This window comes from Lethenteron reissneri, chromosome 4 (genome assembly GCF_015708825.2).
Source record: "Lethenteron reissneri isolate LAM-NWPU_2019-01 chromosome 4, ASM1570882v1, whole genome shotgun sequence".
NCBI lineage: Eukaryota > Metazoa > Chordata > Hyperoartia > Petromyzontiformes > Petromyzontidae > Lethenteron > Lethenteron reissneri.
Genome location: NC_083782.1, coordinates 11,336,418 through 11,355,097, shown reverse-complemented (window position 1 = coordinate 11,355,097; position 18,680 = coordinate 11,336,418). Strand labels below are relative to the sequence as shown.

The following is an 18,680-nucleotide window of genomic DNA, read 5'->3' as shown; positions in this document are numbered from 1 at the left end:
CTGACCAGAACACATTCCTGCTGCGGAGGGAGCTGGTAGGAACGTTGGGTTGCTCGGTCAATGGCCTGCAGGGTCAACGGCGGCGTGGTGTATTCCGCAAATATGCCCGACTGTGAGGGCGGGCACAAGCCGGCGTGAGTAGGTTAAACGTTGAGTTTTATAAGGGCACCACGGGGTGACCAGCCCCTCCCCACCCAGCCCCACCCAGCCCCACCCAGCCCCACCCTCCCCACCCTCGCCACCCAGCCCCTCCCCACCCTCCCCTCCCCACCCCTCCCCACCCAGCCCCTCCCTCCCCACCCAGCCCCTCCCTCCCCACCCAGCCCCTCCCTGCACGCCAGACGGACACAATAATCCCCTATGGGCTGGTGTAACCAGGAGGTTCCTACCAGTATAACTGGAAGCATGCGACTTGTTAAGACGTGGGGGGGCACGCGGTGGGGGGGGGGCACGCGGTGGGGGGGGGGTCACAAGGTGGCCCCGGGGGTGGGGGGGGGGTCACGCGGTGGGGGGGGGGGGTCACGTGGGCTCCGTGACCCCCCCCCCCCCCAACACCTTAGAGCCTCACCTGCTCGTGGGAGCTCCCACGTCTGTCAGCGACTAGCCCAACCCCGCCCCCACCGGATGTTTACACCGGAAGTGGGCGTGTCAAGGGGGCGTGGTTACACGGATGCCCCGCCCCCACCGGATGTTTACACCGGAAGTGGGCGTGTCAAGAGGGGGCGTGGCTACACGGATGCCCCGCCCCCTCCCTGGCCACGCCCCCTGACGACGGAAGCGGCGTGGGGGTTCGAACGGCGGCCCTCGGACTCGTGAGGCGGTCGCAGTCGCCGACAAATAAACAACAACAACAACAACGACGACAACAACAACAACGTGGGCAAGAAGAAGCAGCAGAAGCGGTAAACAACAAGTGAGCAACTCCCACAGGCGGAGCGGGGAGCGGCACCGCGAGGCGGTGAGGATGGACGCGAGCGACAGCGGCGGCGTGGACTGAGCAGGAAGAGTTGAGGCGGGGGTCGTGGTGAGCGCCACATCAGCATCATCAGCATCATCATCAGCAGCATCATCAGCAGCAGCATCATCAGCAGCATCATCAGCATCATCATCATCAGCATCATCAGCAGCATCACCATCAGCATCATCAGCATCATCAACATCATCAACATCATCAGCATCATCATCAACATCATCATCAGCACCAGCAGCCTCATCAGCATCATCAGCATCAGCCTTATTAGCACCAGCCTTATCATCAGCAGCATTTATCATCAGCAGCACCAGTATCATCAGCACCAGTATCATAATCAGCAGCCTCATTAGCATCAGCCTTATTAGCACCAGCCTCATCATCATCAGCATCATCAGCAGCAGTCATCATCAGCAGCATTCATCATCAGCAGCGGTATCAGCAGCAACATCACTAGCAGCTGCAACATCCTCAGCTACATCAGCAGCAGTGATATCAGCATCATCATCATCACCAGCATCATCATGGGCAGAAGCATTATCATCAGCATCTTTAGCAGCAGCAACAGCACCAACATAACCAACATAACCAGCATATTCAGTCTAAGCAACAGCAGCATCAGAAGCATCTTCAGTGTCAGTATAATTGCCATCAGCAGCATTTTTCGTCAGCATTCTATTCAGTAGCGTCAGAAGTTACAACTTTATTCGCATTATTATAAGCATCATCATCATCATCCACACGATCAAATGTGCCATCAGCACCATCACTGTCATCATGAGCAGCATCACCATTAGCACCTTTTTTAGCAGCAGCAACGTTGTCATCATTAGTAGCATCATCATCGGCAGCGTGACCATCAGCATGATCATCAGCATAAGTAGTTACATCTTTATAAGCACTATCATCAGCAGCAGCATCATCAGCGTGAGCATCATAATTATCAGCAGCATCATCATCAGTAACATAAAACATCTGCAGCATCATCAGCAGCCTGTGTGTCTACTTGTGTGTGCAGGCTTCTGCAGGAGTATGCAGGGAAGATTGGAGGTTCTGGCCCTGGCCAGCATCAAGCGAAGGAAGCCATGGCCTCAGATCAGATGGATGGGCCTGGTAGGATGTTGCTGCTGACACAAGACTTACTGTAATTGGTTCTTTACCCTTCTATCTGGCAACAAAACTGACACCTTTTTGCAAGGAGTCATGTTTGCATAGACCGCAATACCTGCAGTCATAAATACAAACAAAAGACATAACTCTGATAATGTGCACTGTCCTTGAAGTTGATTGGTCCACACCCGAGACAGCTTTCCTTCGAGCCTAGTCTCATATGGGTTGGACCAGATGACGCCAAAAGGCGCACAACTCAAGGACAATGCACCATCAGAGTATGAGAGCTCGGGGCAAGCATCTACACTATGGGGACCTCATTTGCCAGTAAAAATATGATAATTGGTTCTTTACCCTTCTATCTGGCAACAAAACTGACACCTTTTTGCAAGGAGTCATGTTTGCATAGACCGCAATACCTGCAGTCATAAATACAAACAAAAGACATAACTCTGATAATGTGCACTGTCCTTGAAGTTGATTGGTCCACACCCGAGACAGCTTTCCTTCGAGCCTAGTCTCATATGGGTTGGACCAGATGACGCCAAAAGGCGCACAACTCAAGGACAATGCACCATCAGAGTATGAGAGCACCATCAGAGTATGAGAGCTCGGGGCAAGCATCTACACTATGGGGACCTCATTTGCCAAAAGGTGTCAGTTTTGTTGCCAGATAGAAGGGTAAAGAACCAATTATCATATTTTTACTGGCAAATGAGGTCCCCATAGTGTAGATGCTTGCCCCGAGCTCTCATACTCTGATGGTGCATTGTCCTTGAGTTGTGCGCCTTTTGGCGTCATCTGGTCCAACCCATATGAGACTAGGCTCGAAGGAAAGCTGTCTCGGGTGTGGACCAATCAACTTCAAGGACAGTGCACATTATCAGAGTTATGTCTTTTGTTTGTATTTATGACTGCAGGTATTGCGGTCTATGCAAACATGACTCCTTGCAAAAAGGTGTCAGTTTTGTTGCCAGATAGAAGGGTAAAGAACCAATTATCATATTTTTACTGGCAAATGAGGTCCCCATAGTGTAGATGCTTGCCCCGAGCTCTCATACTCTGATGGTGCATTGTCCTTGAGTTGTGCGCCTTTTGGCGTCATCTGGTCCAACCCATATGAGACTAGGCTCGAAGGAAAGCTGTCTCGGGTGTGGACCAATCAACTTCAAGGACAGTGCACATTATCAGAGTTATGTCTTTTGTTTGTATTTATGACTGCAGGTATTGCGGTCTATGCAAACATGACTCCTTGCAAAAAGGTGTCAGTTTTGTTGCCAGATAGAAGGGTAAAGAACCAATTATCATATTTTTACTGGCAAATGAGGTCCCCATAGTGTAGATGCTTGCCCCGAGCTCTCATACTCTGATGGTGCATTGTCCTTGAGTTGTGCGCCTTTTGGCGTCATCTGGTCCAACCCATATGAGACTAGGCTCGAAGGAAAGCTGTCTCGGGTGTGGACCAATCAACTTCAAGGACAGTGCACATTATCAGAGTTATGTCTTTTGTTTGTATTTATGACTGCAGGTATTGCGGTCTATGCAAACATGACTCCTTGCAAAAAGGTGTCAGTTTTGTTGCCAGATAGAAGGGTAAAGAACCAATTATCATATTTTTACTGGCAAATGAGGTCCCCATAGTGAAGACTTACTGTACTTTTTAAATCCTTTATATTAAGTTCGCTTGCTTGCGTGCTTGCTTGCTTGCGTGCTTGCTTGCTTACGACCGTGCAAATCTTTCGGTCGTTTTTTAACCCACTTCCCGTGAGCCAATCGAGCTGACATTTTCCACACAAACTCGTTGTGCCAGACAATTAATGTTCGTGAAAAAAAATTCCCCAAATTTTACACTTTTTAGGCAAAAAAAAAATATTTTACATATATTCAAATAGAACTCATTCATGACTTTGGCTGAACGTCACAGTGTAAGAGCCCAGAGCGTAACCCCTCCACAGGCCGTGGCGGAGTAGCGCAGTTGGTAGCGCCCTCGCTTCCCATGCCAAAGGTCGCGGGATCGATCCCCGCGTCCTCCACAGGCGAATATATTTTTAAATCCTTTATATTAAGTTCGCTGCCACGCATATAAAGGATTTATAGTGAAAAACTTTGTTTTTACGGGTTATACTTATTCCCCACCATACAACCAGTTTGGCGCGGTTCTAGAGGCACCCGGTTTTTCAACTGCACAAGCCGAGCCGTGCCGCTGACGTCACATGCGCCGGACGCGTCATTGTCCCAGGCCCTGGCCCTGTTTCGTCCCGAGCCAGGTTCAGTTTGTCTGTCGCGGTGTGGTTCCGGCATTGCTCAGCGAATAGCCGGTGGTTAAACCACCCGTGCCGTGGATGTGTCGAGCTGCGTGGATTTGGTTTTGGTGCTTAACTCTCTACCTTTGGCATGGGAGTTGAGGCCACGTGGCTTATGGGTGAGATTACTGAGCTGGTGCCGTGGGGAGCCTGAGTTCGAATCCAGGTTTCGGTCATCCGGCCTTGTGTAATCGTGGTGCTCAAGTGTAGTGAGCTGATGGTGACTGCACTAAAATGTCATCACGAAAAAGGTTGGGTAAAAATATCAGCGCTGGGAATTGAAAAGTATAAAGAAGATTTCTTTGTAATGATTCCGCAAATAATTACTTTTACATTACGCATAGCAATCATCGCCTCCCTCTTGCGAAAATTTGGCAGGACCCTCCTGAAAATCGTCATGAGATTCAGTGGGGATTTCCAGGGTAAACCAGCATGATAATAAAATAATGCAACGTTCTTCTTGGTTCTTTCGGTAAAGTCACTCCTCGACAGACCTGTTCTTCACCTGAGGACGGCTGCTTGCGTTGTGGCCGAAACCTCGTGAGAATTATTTTATTATGTTTTATTTTTATTATTTTATTATTTCAATTCTACGTGACTTTACCGAAAGAACCAAGAAGATGAATCCCTGCAGTCACGAAAGCTTTAAATCGAAATTTAATACAACGTTATTTTGACGCCATGCAACAAACATCTCAGTGTCTCTGACGCAGCCATTATGAACCACCCATGAGCCACCCGACCACATCCAGGTTGCGCCTCGCTGTAAACCACGGCTAATCTCGCACCGTTCTTCTCCGTGCGCCACACCGGTGCCGCCGCCGCCGGTACCGGCACCGGCACCACCAGGACTCGGAGAACCTGCTGCTGCTGGACGAACGCCGCGCCTCGGTACTTTTCCTCCCGTCGGGACGAACGCGGCGCCGCGTTCCACGCCTCCACTCGCTGCTCCCGCGCGTCGTCGCCATGGCTCCGTCCAGAAACGGCAAGTCCTCAAGCGCCCACACTGCTGCCCCATTCCTTGGGTGCCCAATTTATATGGCACCTCTGATTTCATGGCTACTGGATTAAGCTAATGCCAGATGTTGAGGTACCAGATATCTATGGGTAGTGGATTTTTCTGGTGCCAGATTTCATTACTCATGAACCAAATTTCGTGGGTAATGGATTTCATGGCTAATGGATTAAGCTAATGCCAGATCTTGGGGTACCAGATATCTATGGGTAGTGGATTTTTCTGGTGCCAGATTTCATTATCCATGAACCAAATTTCATGATTAATGGATTTCATGGCTACTGGATTAAGCTAATGCCAGATCTTGGGGTACCAGATATTATGAGTAGTAGATTTTTCTGGAGCCAGATTTCATTACTCATGAACCAAATTTCATGGGAAATGGATTTCATGGCTACTGGATTAAGCTAATACCAGATCTTGAGGTACCAGATATTATGGGTAGTAGATTTTTCTGGAGCCAGATTTCATTACTCATGAACCAAATTTCATGGGTAATGGATTTCATGGCTACTGGATTAAGCTAATGCCAGATCTTGGGGTACCAGATATCTATGGGTAGTAGATTTTTCTGGTGCCAGATTTCATTACTCATGAACCAAATTTCATGGGTAATGGATTTCATGGCTACTGGATTAAACTAATACCAGATCTTTGGGTACAAGATATCTATGGGTAGTAGATTTTTCTGGTGCCAGATTTCATTACTCATGAACCAAATTTCATGGTTAATGGATTTCATGGCTACTGGATTAAGCTAATGGCAGATCTTGGGGTACCAGATATTATGGGTAGTAGATTTTTCTGGAGCCAGATTTCATTACTCATGAACGAAATTTCATGGGTAATGGATTTTATGGCTACTGGATTAAGCTAATACCAGATCTTGGGGTACCAGATATCTATGGGTAGTGGATTTTTCTGGTGCCAGATTTCATTACTCATGACCCAAATTTCGTGGGTAATGGATTTCATGGCTACTGGATTAAGCTAATGCCAGATCTTGAGGTACCAGATATCTATGGGTAGTGGATTTTTCTGGTGCCAGATTTCATTATTCATGAACCAAATTTCATGGGTAATGGATTTCATGGCTACTGGATTAAGCTAATACCAGATTTTGAGGTACCAGATATCTATGGGTATTAGATTTTTCTGGTGCCAGATTTCATTACTCATGAACCAAATTTCATGGGTAATGGATTTCATGGCTACTGGATTAAGCTAATGCCAGATCTTGGGGTACCAGATATCTATGGGTAGTAGATTTTTCTGGTGCCAGATTTCATTACTCATGAACCAAATTTCGTGGGTAATGGATTTCATGGCTACCGGATTTTGCTGGTACCGGTTTTTGTGGGTACCAGATTCCTGCTGGCACTGGCTGATGCTGTGGTTTGTGTTGTCTGTCCTTGTGTGCGGATGCAGGCGCGTGGCTCGCTGGCGTGCTGGTGAGCGGGGAGTTGTTCCTGTGGCACAAGGACACGGACTCACTGAAGACGGCACCCGCCCACCCGGCCGTGCTCGCGCTCACGAGCAGAGCGGGCGAACAAGGTGACGCGCCTGGCACACCACTCGCCAAGAAGTGGAACGCGGTTGTCTCTGCCCTGAGTTCTGTTTGGCTGTCTTTGCTGCCATATGGTGTTTTTTTGCTGTTATTTCTATATGCTTCAAGGCTGTACTTGTGTGTACGTTATTGCTCTTGTTATTTTGGTGACCCGCGTCACTCATGCAAACGGGACTCATCCTGGCCTCCCGAGTTGTCGCCACCTGGATAAACTAAATACTTTTCGATTTAAAGCTTTCGTGACTGCAGGGATTCATCTTCTTGGTTCTTTCGGTAAAGTCACGTAGAAGGGAAATAATCATAGAATATTAATATGAAACAATAAAAAAAATTCTCACGACGTTTCGGCCACAATGCAAGCAGCCGTCCTCAGGTGAAGAACAGGTCTGTCGGAAAGACAGCGTCTGAATGACGCTGTCTTTTCTGAATGACGCTGTCTTTCCGACAGCCCTGTTCTTCACCTGAGGATGGCTGCTTGCATTGTGGCCGAAACGTCGTGAGAATTGTATTTTATTATGTTTTATTTTTATTATTTTATTATTTCCCTTCTACGTGACTTTACCGAAAGAACCAAGAAGATGGAACTAAATACACTTGAAACTTGAAGGGACAGGATGGCTGGGTTGGTGTTAGCGGTTGTACAGGGCCAACAAACGCAGCCAGGGCAGTAGCGATAAATGCTCATCTGAATTCTCGCACAACCCACTTATTGTACTGGCATTTCCCAGCCACCTCACCGAATATATTAAGTGTTGTGGGCTTGAGTTGTGAGGTGGCCAGGGGATGATAGTAAAATGGATTCTTGAACCTGTGCAAATGTTTGCCTGGGGGTCCTACAACTCCAGACGATAAGGAATCATCACACGCCTCATAGTTACACGTGACTTGATGTCACCCATCTGCTCTGCTGAGCATTAGGATTTGTAGAGCCTTACGATTAACTCATTACAAAATCGCCGACAAGGAGGCCGCTGAACCGATTGGAGAGTTGCATCCGATTAGAAGGCGAGGAAATCTCACACAACGAGGATAAGGAATTGCAATTAAAACAACACCGCTCGCTAAATACGAACAGACCACGAGCGTTCGAACTGCCCTTTGCTCCCAGGATCGAACGCCCGTCTGTGGGTGCTCCCCTCGGACGAGGGCCGGCGCGTGCTGCTGGGGGGGGCCCCGGACGGGCCCCTCCTGTGGGAGCTGCGCGGGGTGGAGGGCCCCCCGCACGCCGTGCCAGGCTCACTCCTGCTTGGCCGCTGGGCTCAGCTGCCTCCGCCTAGCGACGTGCCGCTGCCCAGCGCCGCCGACAAAGAGGCCGCGGCGCACGCGGTGTTCTTCACAGATCCGGTGAGCGCCGGCGCTGGAGCTAGAGAGCGTTGGGAGGCCTTAATCCAGCAGCAGGTTATTGTGCTATTGGCCTCATGAGTAGGAAACATCTGGAATGCTCGCAGAGCAGTCCAACTCTTCGTGTTGGAGAAGAGTCCACGAAAGTGAAATAAAAATGAACCCGTAAAAACAAAGTTTTTCACTATAAATCCTTTATATGCGTGGCGGCTAGAGTCCTCTCGTCCTCTGGCTTGAGATGGCTGCCACCTATGGGTCAGATGATTGCCTGCCACCATTAAGCAATTGGTAATTAAATATAAAAAAAAATTCCTAAAAAGTGTAAAGTTATGGAAAAAAATTTTCATGAAAATATCAGCTCGATTGGATCACGGGAAGTGGGTTAAAAAACGACCGAAAGATTTGCACGGTCGTAAGCGCGCAAGCAAGCAAGTGAACTTAATATAAAGGATTTAATCACAGAACTGCCTTTGAGATCCCTGGACGTAGCTTATTTGGAGCGCTGAGTTGAACAATTAAAATTCTGCACCTGTGGAAAAAGACAGAGCACAATGCCCAGCGCAGCTGCTAACGATTAGGCTGACCGCAGCATTAGTTCCTGCACGCATGTGCGTGCGATTGAGGGCTCGGAGAATGGGCTGCTGCCACTCGTGCTCACGAGCACAGCTCCGCTTCTTGCACAGCGGAGCAGAGGTCAGGTGCTGGCCACAGTAATTGGTCTTATTAGCTTGTTTGCCAGTTAATTAGTCGGTTAATTACATGGGGCATGCCTGACCTCAGCCTTCTGTCAGAGTTCTTTATATCAACATCACTTGCTACTTTTCTGTTCCGACTTAGTGTTTTTTAGGAAAACGAGTCACAAATGTAGCTTTGAGTGTGTGAATGTGTACCGCCTCAATCCACGGTGTCGCCCCTCCGGTCCCCGTCGCGTGCAGGAGCTGGGCGATTGCTGCCTCTGCTCGTTTGTGTTCAGTGCTGGCCAGAGTCTCATCATATCGAGCCTCCTCCTCCGCTGGCTCGACGGCTCGGACGCGCTCTTCAGGTGAGACGCGTGCCTCCTCCCTCGCTCTGCCGCCAACCTCGCAGTCCACTGCGGGGCTCCCGCGCTACCGCTAAGCACGCGCTTGCGTGGGTGAGTGAAGGGTGAGTGGTGTGTGTGGGTGAGTGAAGGGTGAGTGGGGTGTGTGGGTGAGCGAAAGGTGAGTGGTGTGTGTGGGTGAGTGAGTGATGGGTGAGCGGTGTGTGTGGGTGAGTGATGGGTGAGCGGTGTGTGTGGGTGAGTGAAGGGTGAGCGGTGTGTGTGGGTGAGCGAAGGGTGAGCGGTGTGTGTGGGTGAGTTATGGGTGAGTGGTGTGTGTGGGTGAGTGATGGGTGAGTGGTGTGTGTGGGTGAGTGAAGGGTGTGTGGTGTGTGTGGGTGAGTGATGGGTGAGTGGTGTGTGTGGGTGAGTGATGGGTGAGTGGTGTGTGTGGGTGAGCGAAAGGTGAGTGGTGTGTGTGGGTGAGTGATGGGTCAGCGGTGTGTGTGGGTGAGTGATGGGTGAGCGGTGTGTGTGGGTGAGTGAAGGGTGAGTAGGGTGTGTGGGTGAGTGAAGGGTGAGCGGTGTGTGTGGGTGAGCGAAAGGTGAGTGGTGTGTGTGGGTGAGTGATGGGTCAGCGGTGTGTGTGGGTGAGTGATGGGTGAGCGGTGTGTGTGGGTGAGTGAAGGGTGAGCGGTGTGTGTGGGTGAGCGAAGGGTGAGCGGTGTGTGTGGGTGAGTGATGGGTGAGTGGTGTGTGTGGGTGAGTGATGGGTGAGTGGTGTGTGTGGGTGAGTGATGGGTGAGTGGTGTGTGTGGGTGAGTGATGGGTGAGTGGTGTGTGTGGGTGAGCAAAGGGTGAGCGGTGTGTGTGGGTGAGCGAAGGGTGAGTGGTGTGTGTGGGTGAGTGATGGGTGAGTGGTGTGTGTGGGTGAGTGAAGGAATGTGCGGTGTGTGTGGGTGAGTGATAGGTGAGTGGTGTGTGTGGGTGAGTGATGGGTGAGTGGTGTGTGTGGGTGAGTGAAGGGTGAGTGGTGTGTGTGGGTGAGCGAAGGGTGAGTGGTGTGTGTGGGTGAGCGATGGGTGAGTGGTGTATATGGGTGAGTGAAGGAATGTGCGTTGTGTGTGGGTGAGCGAAGGGTGAGCGGTGTATGTGGGTGAGCGAACGATGAGTTGCTTACTACAGAGCATGACCGCCGCTATTGCCGATGCCTTCCCCAGCGTGGCGCCGTTCAGTGCCACGTGGCACGGGTTTGCCTGTGCACTGGGCTCCCTCTCGCCGGCGTGCGAGGCGGTGAAGTCGCGCGGAGCGTACGTGGCGCGTCTCTCCAGCGACGGGCACGTGCTCGCCATCGCCGTCAACCAGAGGCACCCTCAGGTCAGCGCCGGGCTGCCAGTCACCGCTTCTTCATCATCCTCCACTTTGTCACCATCGTCATCGTCGGCAGTGATCTGTCCACTGCTGGATCTTGCGCTCAGCTACAATATTTGTGTAGACGCACACGTGTGTGTAGTTCTGTGCTTGAAAGCATGTGTGTATGTGTATAAGCTGAACCATTCCTCGGCCTTCCCTAGGTCAACTCAGCCTCAAATGAGTACCTTGTACGGTGTGTAAACATCACCACCCGGCCAAACGTGGTGCTGGCCACCCACCCCCTGATGTGTCGTGCCGGCCTTCATAGATGCTCGCTAACAGCACTTGCCACAACAGCCTGTTAAGGCTGTATGGGGGATCTTGTCTTTGTATAAGGTGCACCTAGCATGGTACCAGTGCCGTGGTGACGTCACTTTGGTTGTCTTGTTGTATACGTGTGTGTGTGTATGTCTGTGCATGTGCTTGAGTGCCTCATGTCTTCTATTAACATTTGCCCTCTCAATCGCTTAAGTACCATGTACTTTGCTAATCAGATCAAGGGCTCCTGAAATGGGCTCTAATATCTCATTCAAAGCAGTTAGCTCACCGGCGTGTTGCAGATCACTTCACTTGCAGCTGCATTTAACTCTTATATCCTTTTTCGATTTAAAGCTTTCGTGACTGCAGGGATTCATCTTCTTGTTTTTTTTCGGTAAAGTCACGTAGAAGGGAAGTAATAAAATAATAAAAATAAAACATAATAAAATAATTCTCACGACGTTTCGGCTACAACGCAAGCAGCCGTCTTCAGGTGAAGAATGAGACACTGCCAAGCTAGGAGCTTATATATAAGCTGGGTTGGAGGTGGAAGAAGAGCGCCTTAACAAAAGAATGTGCATATCAAGAGGAATATAGCATGAATATGCATGAATTTGCTAAATTCCTCTTGATATGCACATCATTTTGGTAAGGCGCTCTTCTTTCACCTCCAACTCAGCTTATATATAAGCTCCTAGCTTGGCAGTGTCTCATTCTTCACCTGAAGACGGCTGCTTGCATTGTAGCCGAAACGTCGTGAGAATTATTTTATTATGTTTTATTTTTATTATTTTATTACTTCCCTTCTACGTGACTTTACCGAAAAAACCAAAAAGATCGTATATCCTTCTTCTCGTATATCCATCTTCTTGGTTCTTTCGGTAAAGTCACGTGACTTTACCGAAAGAACCAAGAAGATGAATCCCTGCAGTCACGAAAGCTTTAAATCGAAATCGTATATCCTTGCCTATTTCCATTTTATACGAAAGTCACCCAATATCCGTTTCATGTTTATGTAACATAATTGTAATTGTATTATGATCGGTCAATACAAATCCATCCTGGCCAACTTGCGCTCAAGGGAATATTTTATTTGACATCGATCTACGTTTGTCCAATATTTTTTCCATTTGTTCGAATTTCTATTTGCTTGATTTCCTGTACTTGCATAGTTTTTTTCTTCTTCCATTTTGATGACCCCAGGTCACTCATTCTTGCAAATGAGACTCTGTCCCAGCCTTCCGTGGCCTCACCCGTTTAAACAAAATCAACTTGAATCGTAAAATTTCATATTCTTTGGTTCTTTCGGTAAAGTCACGTAGGTATTAAATAAAATAAATCACGACGTTTCGGGCGCAACACAAGCGTCCATCATCAGGTGGGAAAGCACGGTCTGCTGCTGAGGCAGACTGTTTTAAAGGTTTTGAAATAGATGTAGCTCAACAGTGTGGATTCCTGCAGTCACGAAAGCTTCAAACCAAGACCGTAAAACCTCGTCCGTGCCACGCAGGCCACCCAGGTGCTGTTCACGTCTGCGACGGGCGGCGTCTCGGTGTCCTCCCACCTGCAGGGCTGCGGCTTCCGTGGCCCCACCCTGCTGCCCAAGTTCATCAGGTGCGGTGCTGCCCGCCCGCCCGCCCGCCCTGAGCCGCCGAGACGCCAGCTCGCGTCCCGCGTCCGCCGTTGACTTCACCGTGGAACGGGAATACGGCCGGGAGGGTCGACACGGAGGGTGGGCGGGCGGGCGGGCGGGCGGGCGGACACTCGGAGCGTTGGATCGGGAGGGGTTGATCCGGCAGGGGTTGATCCGGCAGGGGTTGAGGGTTAATGCTGTGAGGGTTGACATCGGAGAGTGGGGCCGGGGCAGGGTCAAAGAGCGTGGGTTGACATAGGAACGATTGGCACAGTGAAGGTGGGGGTCAACCGTATGAACTGACGCTGTGACGATCGACCGTGAGAGTCGGTGAAGATGGACTCACAGCAGGTTGACCGCGGGCGCCCGCTGGTCATGCTAGGTGGGCGACGCGAGCTGTTAACTCCTCACCGGATGTCGGATGTCGCATTGAGGGATTGCAACAATTTACAGGGATGGCATTAACAATTTGATATCCAGTTGGCCAGTTTCAGGAGGATGCAGGAGCGATTTTCGGAGATGTATGTACGTCAAACTTCTTTTGCACAGTGCTAATCAGAGGTGAGGGGGGGAAGGACAACAAACCACTAAAAGCAATTGTAAAAGAAATGAGTTTTCTATCTGGATTTAAAATTGCATAGCTCCAGTGGCTTCCTAATATCGGAAGGAAGAGCTGTTTGCGGAGAATGAGAAATGGTGGGATAGGTGCTCGCCACGACGCCTCCCCGTGACGCCTTCCCGTGCCGCCCCTCGCCGCAGGTCGTACTGGGTGAGCGACGCGAGCTGGCTGAGCGGGGACGCGCTGCTCGCGTGCATGCTCAAGCGCGGCGCTCTGCTTCTCGTGTCTCGCCTCGGGGAGCCCCTCACGCTGTCCACGCACGGCTGCTCGGTGGAGTTCGGTCCGGCCCTCTTCATCCCTCTCCACCCCCTCGTCACGTACAGGTGAGGTCTAAATCGTCATCGGCCGTGATGATCCAAACATCGCCATTTATCAAGGGGCCTGTGATGCAGCACTCCTTACCAATGCAGGGCTGCTCGATGGATAACTGAGGCCTACCACTGCAAAGGGGATATTTTGATTCTAGATTTGAAGCTTTCGTGACTGCAAGGATTCATATTCTTAGGTTTTTTCGGTAAAGTCACGTAGGTAAAAATTAAAATTAATAAAAGTAAAATATTTTTTTTTTTTTAAATCACGACGTTTCGGAGGCAACACAAGCTTCCACCTGAAGACGGAAGCTTGTGTTGCCTCCGAAACGTCGTGATTTTTTATTTTTATTTTACTTTTATTAATTTTAATTTTTTACCTACGTGACTTTACCGAAAAAAACCTAAGGGATATTTTCAACCTGGGAAAGCTGTGTTTCTGGCTTTATTCCACGAAGTCACTTCTGTCACTCTATGTAGGCTGTGGATTTCACTGTCAGCCTCTGGGTTTCTCTGAAGTCGATGGTTCCCTTTATATCAAACTGAGACCAACCTCTCGCAACACTCGAGAACCCAATGATGGGCACCTGAACCCTGGATATGAACCCAGGATCTCGGTAGCTCTCAGTGGTGCCGGCTCGGCATCTCTGACACCTGGACCACTCCACTCTCTCCGTCCCTCCCCTCCCCGCACGTGACAGCGCCAGTGGCAGCGCCGACGCGATGGCGTCGCACGGCTCGGCCGCCTCCGAGGCGGACGCCTTGCGCCAGCGGTTCTCCGTGAGCGCGCACCCCCGGCTGCCCTTCCTGCTCGCCTCCGATGGTACGGGCGCCGTCTCTCTCTACCTCTCCTGCACGCACTCTCCCGCCTCGCCCCACTCATCTCGGGGTACATGTTGATGGTGATGCGTTTGGGCGCTGAGCGGTGAGCTGTGTGGTGTGCCCCAGGGTACGTGGTGACGGGATGCGTTTGTGCGCTGAGCGGTGAGCCGTGTGGTGTGTCGCAGGGTACGTGGTGATGGTGATGCGTTTGGGCGCTGAGCGGTGAAGCCGTGTGATGTGCCTCAGGGTACGTGGTGACGGTGATGCGTTTGGGCGGCGAGCTGGCGCCGGCGAGGCTGGTGCAGGCTGCGCTGGAGGACGTCCACCGCACGCTAGAGGACGTCCGCATCGGCCTGGCGGCATCGCGGGTGCGGCGCCCTCACCGGGCACGCTGCAGTGACATTCACCAGGCTCGCCGCAGATAGACGCACTCACCAGATCGACGCACCCACTCTTGAGCAGGCTTTCACCCGGCAGCGGATAGAGCGTGGCTAACGGTGACGACGATGCCTCCGACAGCTTCCTGGCGAGGCGGTGCTGCTACGGAGCCTGTCGGTGCTGGGCGCGCCGCCCCCCGATGAGACGGTGACGGTGGACGCCACGACGGCGCCACCGCCGCTACCGCCGCCCCCCTTTCTGCAGCAAGACCCCGACGAGTGGTCCTGTGGGGGCCACCGAGCTCTGCAGGTGAGCGGCCCCCCCCCCACCCCGCCACCAAACTACGACCCGCTTCGCTAGCTCAGCGCCCTCTCCGTTTTGAATCGATCGTGTCTCTAAATAATAATGATTATGATAATTGGTTATTGTTAAGTACAAAGCCAAAGCGATTTCCTGCTGCTCAAACGGGCACTGAGGCATTGGTGCTCATCTCCCGTATACAGCCCTTGGCCAGCAGTGTAAATTACACATTCATATGGCGGGGACAAGCATATCCATAGGACAACCACTGTTGATTTCCCCACAAAGTGGTACCGATATTGTCGATCGTGGAGGGATGATGGGCTTCGAGGGCGTTTCTCGGGGGTTTCCCACCTTCAGGAGGCAGGATGTAGGGGCAACCGCTATTACTGGTAGGAACGAAGTGGACCAGACACCAATAGATTATGTCATCCGTCCGTTTGTCCATTTGTCCGTCTGTCCGTCCGTGTATCAACATCGCCCCCTACTGCAAACACTTGGCATGACCCTACAAAAACCTTTAGACTCAGTGACGCTATCCTGGCTAAACAAGTGTAACATTCCCTTATAATTCCCTCAGATAGCTTTTAATTGAAACATTTAAATTAATGAGGCTTTCTTGGCTAAACAAGTGTAATAATACATTATGTTTATATTCTTTGGTTATTCGTTCCTACCAGCCCACCCCGCAGGGTCCTGTTTCTCAAGGGGCCCTATTATATTAGTGAATCACAAAGGAAGTAGCCGATGACGATCCACAAGTTTTCGCGCCTCGATAAACGTCTCCCCGGCTCTCCTATTAACACTGTCCGCCGGTCGCTAGGGCGACGACCTCTACGACGACCTTTCGGACGAAGAGGAAGGGGGGGCGGGGGATGCGGGAGGAGGGGGGGGCCCCGACCCCCACCCGTACGTGCGCATGGAGCACGGCCGCGTGGAGTTTGCGGGGATGCACGAGGAATCCCGGACCGCCGAGGGGGAGACGGAGCTGACGGCGGCGGGCGGCACCATCGCGGGCGGCGCGGATCTCTCGGCCCGGCTCTCGTTCGCTCAGCGCCGGCTGCTCGTCGCGTGGCACCTGCTGCTCACTCTCAGGTGAGGGGGGGCGCTTTCTCCGGGCAGTTTGCGATTAGCAGACACGTTGGTGACACTCTCACTTGATCGATGAAGTGTGGACGTGTGGGTGTGTACGGTAGCGCCGCGGTTAGCGTACTGCGCTTCAATTGGTCAGGCCGCACTCACCGGCGTGGCGATTAAGTCAGCTCCTGTCTGATATACAGATCCCTGTAAATAATCAAAATTATATCTATCTTTTTTTATTAAACATACACGTCAACAAAATCTCCCGCATGTCTTTGTCTCTGCACCGCGCTGTCCAGGGATGTCGACTTCTGGGACACCTGGATGACCTTCACCGTAAAGTGCGTGGCCCGCCTGTCGGTGCTGCTGCAGTTCTTCGATTGGCCCCGCGGCAGCGCCGGCCCCGCCGGCAAAGCCGCGTCGCGCTCCGTGCGCCGCGACCCCTGGCCCTTCGCGGTGCTGCAGCTCTTCCGGCGCTGCGCACTGGTGCTCTGCTGGCCCGGCGAGCCCCTACCCCTCCACTGCAGTCACCGCCGGCGCCGGCACCGCCGGGCCCTTCCGTACGGCGCTCGGCTGAGCCTGGAGGTGGCGACGGCGCTGCTGGGCGGGCGCGCTGACACCGGCGACACTCGCGCGCACCTGCGGTCGCTGCTCGCCGCTCTTTCCTTGCTGTCCTTCGCCGAGGCGTGGCTCGACCGCGCGTGCGGGCTGGTGCTGGCACCGGCGCCAGATCCGCCGGTCCAACCGCCGCTCCCAGAACCGTGCCTTGCGTCGCCGGTAGAGCCTCCCGGCGAGGACGACGATGAGGCGCCGGCAGAGGTGGCGTTGGAAGAAGCGATGGCAGATTCCGTACGAGAGGGGCTTGGCACTGGCGCGGAGCTCTACGCCTTGTGCCATGCACCGGCAGCGGCAGACCGGCGGGTGGCGCCGACTCTATCCGGGCGGGTCGCGGTGGTGGGGCCGGAGTGGCTCAGGTCCGTCCTGCACCTCCCCGCACGCAGCGCCGGCAGAGAGAGTAGCCGGCCGGCACACAGGTGCGTAGCGGGAAGATCCGGTTAGCAATGGCTGAGCGACGTGGCGGCTGCCTTTCCGCGTGGCTGTGTGTCTCTGTGTCTGCGTGTCTCTGTGTCTGCGTGTCTCTGTGTCTGCGTGTCTCTGTGTCTGCGTGTCTCTATTTGTGTGTCTCTGTGTCTGCGTGTCTCTGTGTCTGCGTGTCTCTGTGTCTGCGTGTCTCTGTGTCTGCGTGTCTCTGTGTCTGCGTGTCTCTATTTATGTTTTTCTGTGTCTGCGTGTCTCTGTGTCTGCGTGTCTCTATTTGTGTGTCTCTGTGTCTGCGTGTCTCTGTGTCTGCGTGTCTCTGTGTCTGCGTGTCTCAATTTGTGTGTCTCTGTCTCTGTGTCTGTGTGTCTCTGTGTCTGCGTGTCTCTGTGTCTGCGTGTCTCTGTGTCTGTGTGTCTCTATTTGTGTGTCTCCGTGGCTGCGTGTCTCTGTGTCTGCGTGTCTTCTAGTACTTCTGAAGTTGTTTCAATCGAGTCTTTGACCACATAAGGAAAAATATAAATAATATTCACGAGAAATCAACAACTCTGTTTCTCTAGACAGGGGCGGTAGCTGTGACGCAGTGGCTGAGCCACTGCCCTATGAATCCCATGCCTTGAATTCCAGCCCTGGCCACGGCTAATATCAGTGGCGGAGAGTGATGTTCGGATCAGTCCTCCCCACCTTTTACCCTTCCACACTTCCTTTACCCACCCAGTTCTTGCACGGTTAAACAATTTGCACTGAACACGTTGGCTTTTCTGCGGCCATCATTATGATTCGTAATAGATTCCTTGGTTAGGCCACGTACGTGATCTTGACACATTTTTGTCGTTCAAACCATCCACCACCTGATAGCCAAACGAATTAAATTGTCACATTTACCAGCATCGGACATGGCAATTATTCTTAATAATTCGTAATGCTTATCATTTCAGCTCACTCACCAGTAAATTGAAGAATATATCTCACGACCGCATGAATTTCCCGATTTTAATTCTGACTTCCCAGGGCTGCCTGTAAGAAAACCACCGATACAGGGCAGGCTCAGGGTGTAAATGTTTGTATTAAAATATTTGACGCGGAAAATCCCTTCAGAGAGGTATTAACATCTCGTTTGCAAGTGCGACAGGAGCCGGTTTAAAATTCTCGGGTACCCTCTGCAATTACGTGTTCCTGACAGTACTTTCCCGCCGGATTCATCGCGGGTGTCCGCGCCTCTCGCTCTCTGTGCGCGTCCAGGCTCGTCGCCTGCTGGAGGCTGCTGTACAGACACGTTTTGCAGTTCCAGCAGCAGCTGCAGCTGCAGCGGCGGCACGGTGCTGATGACTGTGACGACGGGGCCGCCCAGGAGCGGCTGGTGGCCTCGCGTATCGCTGCGGCGGTGCAGGCGCGCCTGCAGTGCGTGGACGGGAGCTTTCCACGGCAGAGACCGTTGCTTGATATCACCGGTGCGTTTACTGTGCCGGGCCGGCGATGACATCGAAAGCAGCGATGGCATCGTCGT

At 51.9% G+C, this 18,680-nt stretch overlaps 1 protein-coding gene across 1 annotated transcript in view; it reads left to right on the top strand.

Annotated features, from left to right (window-relative positions):
• Window positions 1–765: 765 nt before the first annotated feature.
• LOC133350787 (ciliogenesis and planar polarity effector 1-like) overlaps window positions 766–18,680 on the top strand; it is a gene marked incomplete at its 3' end in the record, with an annotated part of 36,096 nt that continues 18,181 nt past the window's right edge. Inside the window, 15 exon segments of the mRNA XM_061565522.1 lie at window positions 766–1,024; window positions 1,989–2,083; window positions 5,233–5,368; window positions 6,827–6,952; window positions 8,074–8,309; window positions 9,242–9,348; window positions 10,545–10,701; window positions 12,506–12,609; window positions 13,388–13,570; window positions 14,257–14,378; window positions 14,624–14,745; window positions 14,897–15,064; window positions 15,879–16,150; window positions 16,435–17,169; window positions 18,416–18,624. Of these exon segments, the coding sequence (XP_061421506.1) occupies window positions 2,003–2,083; window positions 5,233–5,368; window positions 6,827–6,952; window positions 8,074–8,309; window positions 9,242–9,348; window positions 10,545–10,701; window positions 12,506–12,609; window positions 13,388–13,570; window positions 14,257–14,378; window positions 14,624–14,745; window positions 14,897–15,064; window positions 15,879–16,150; window positions 16,435–17,169; window positions 18,416–18,624 (2,758 nt within the window).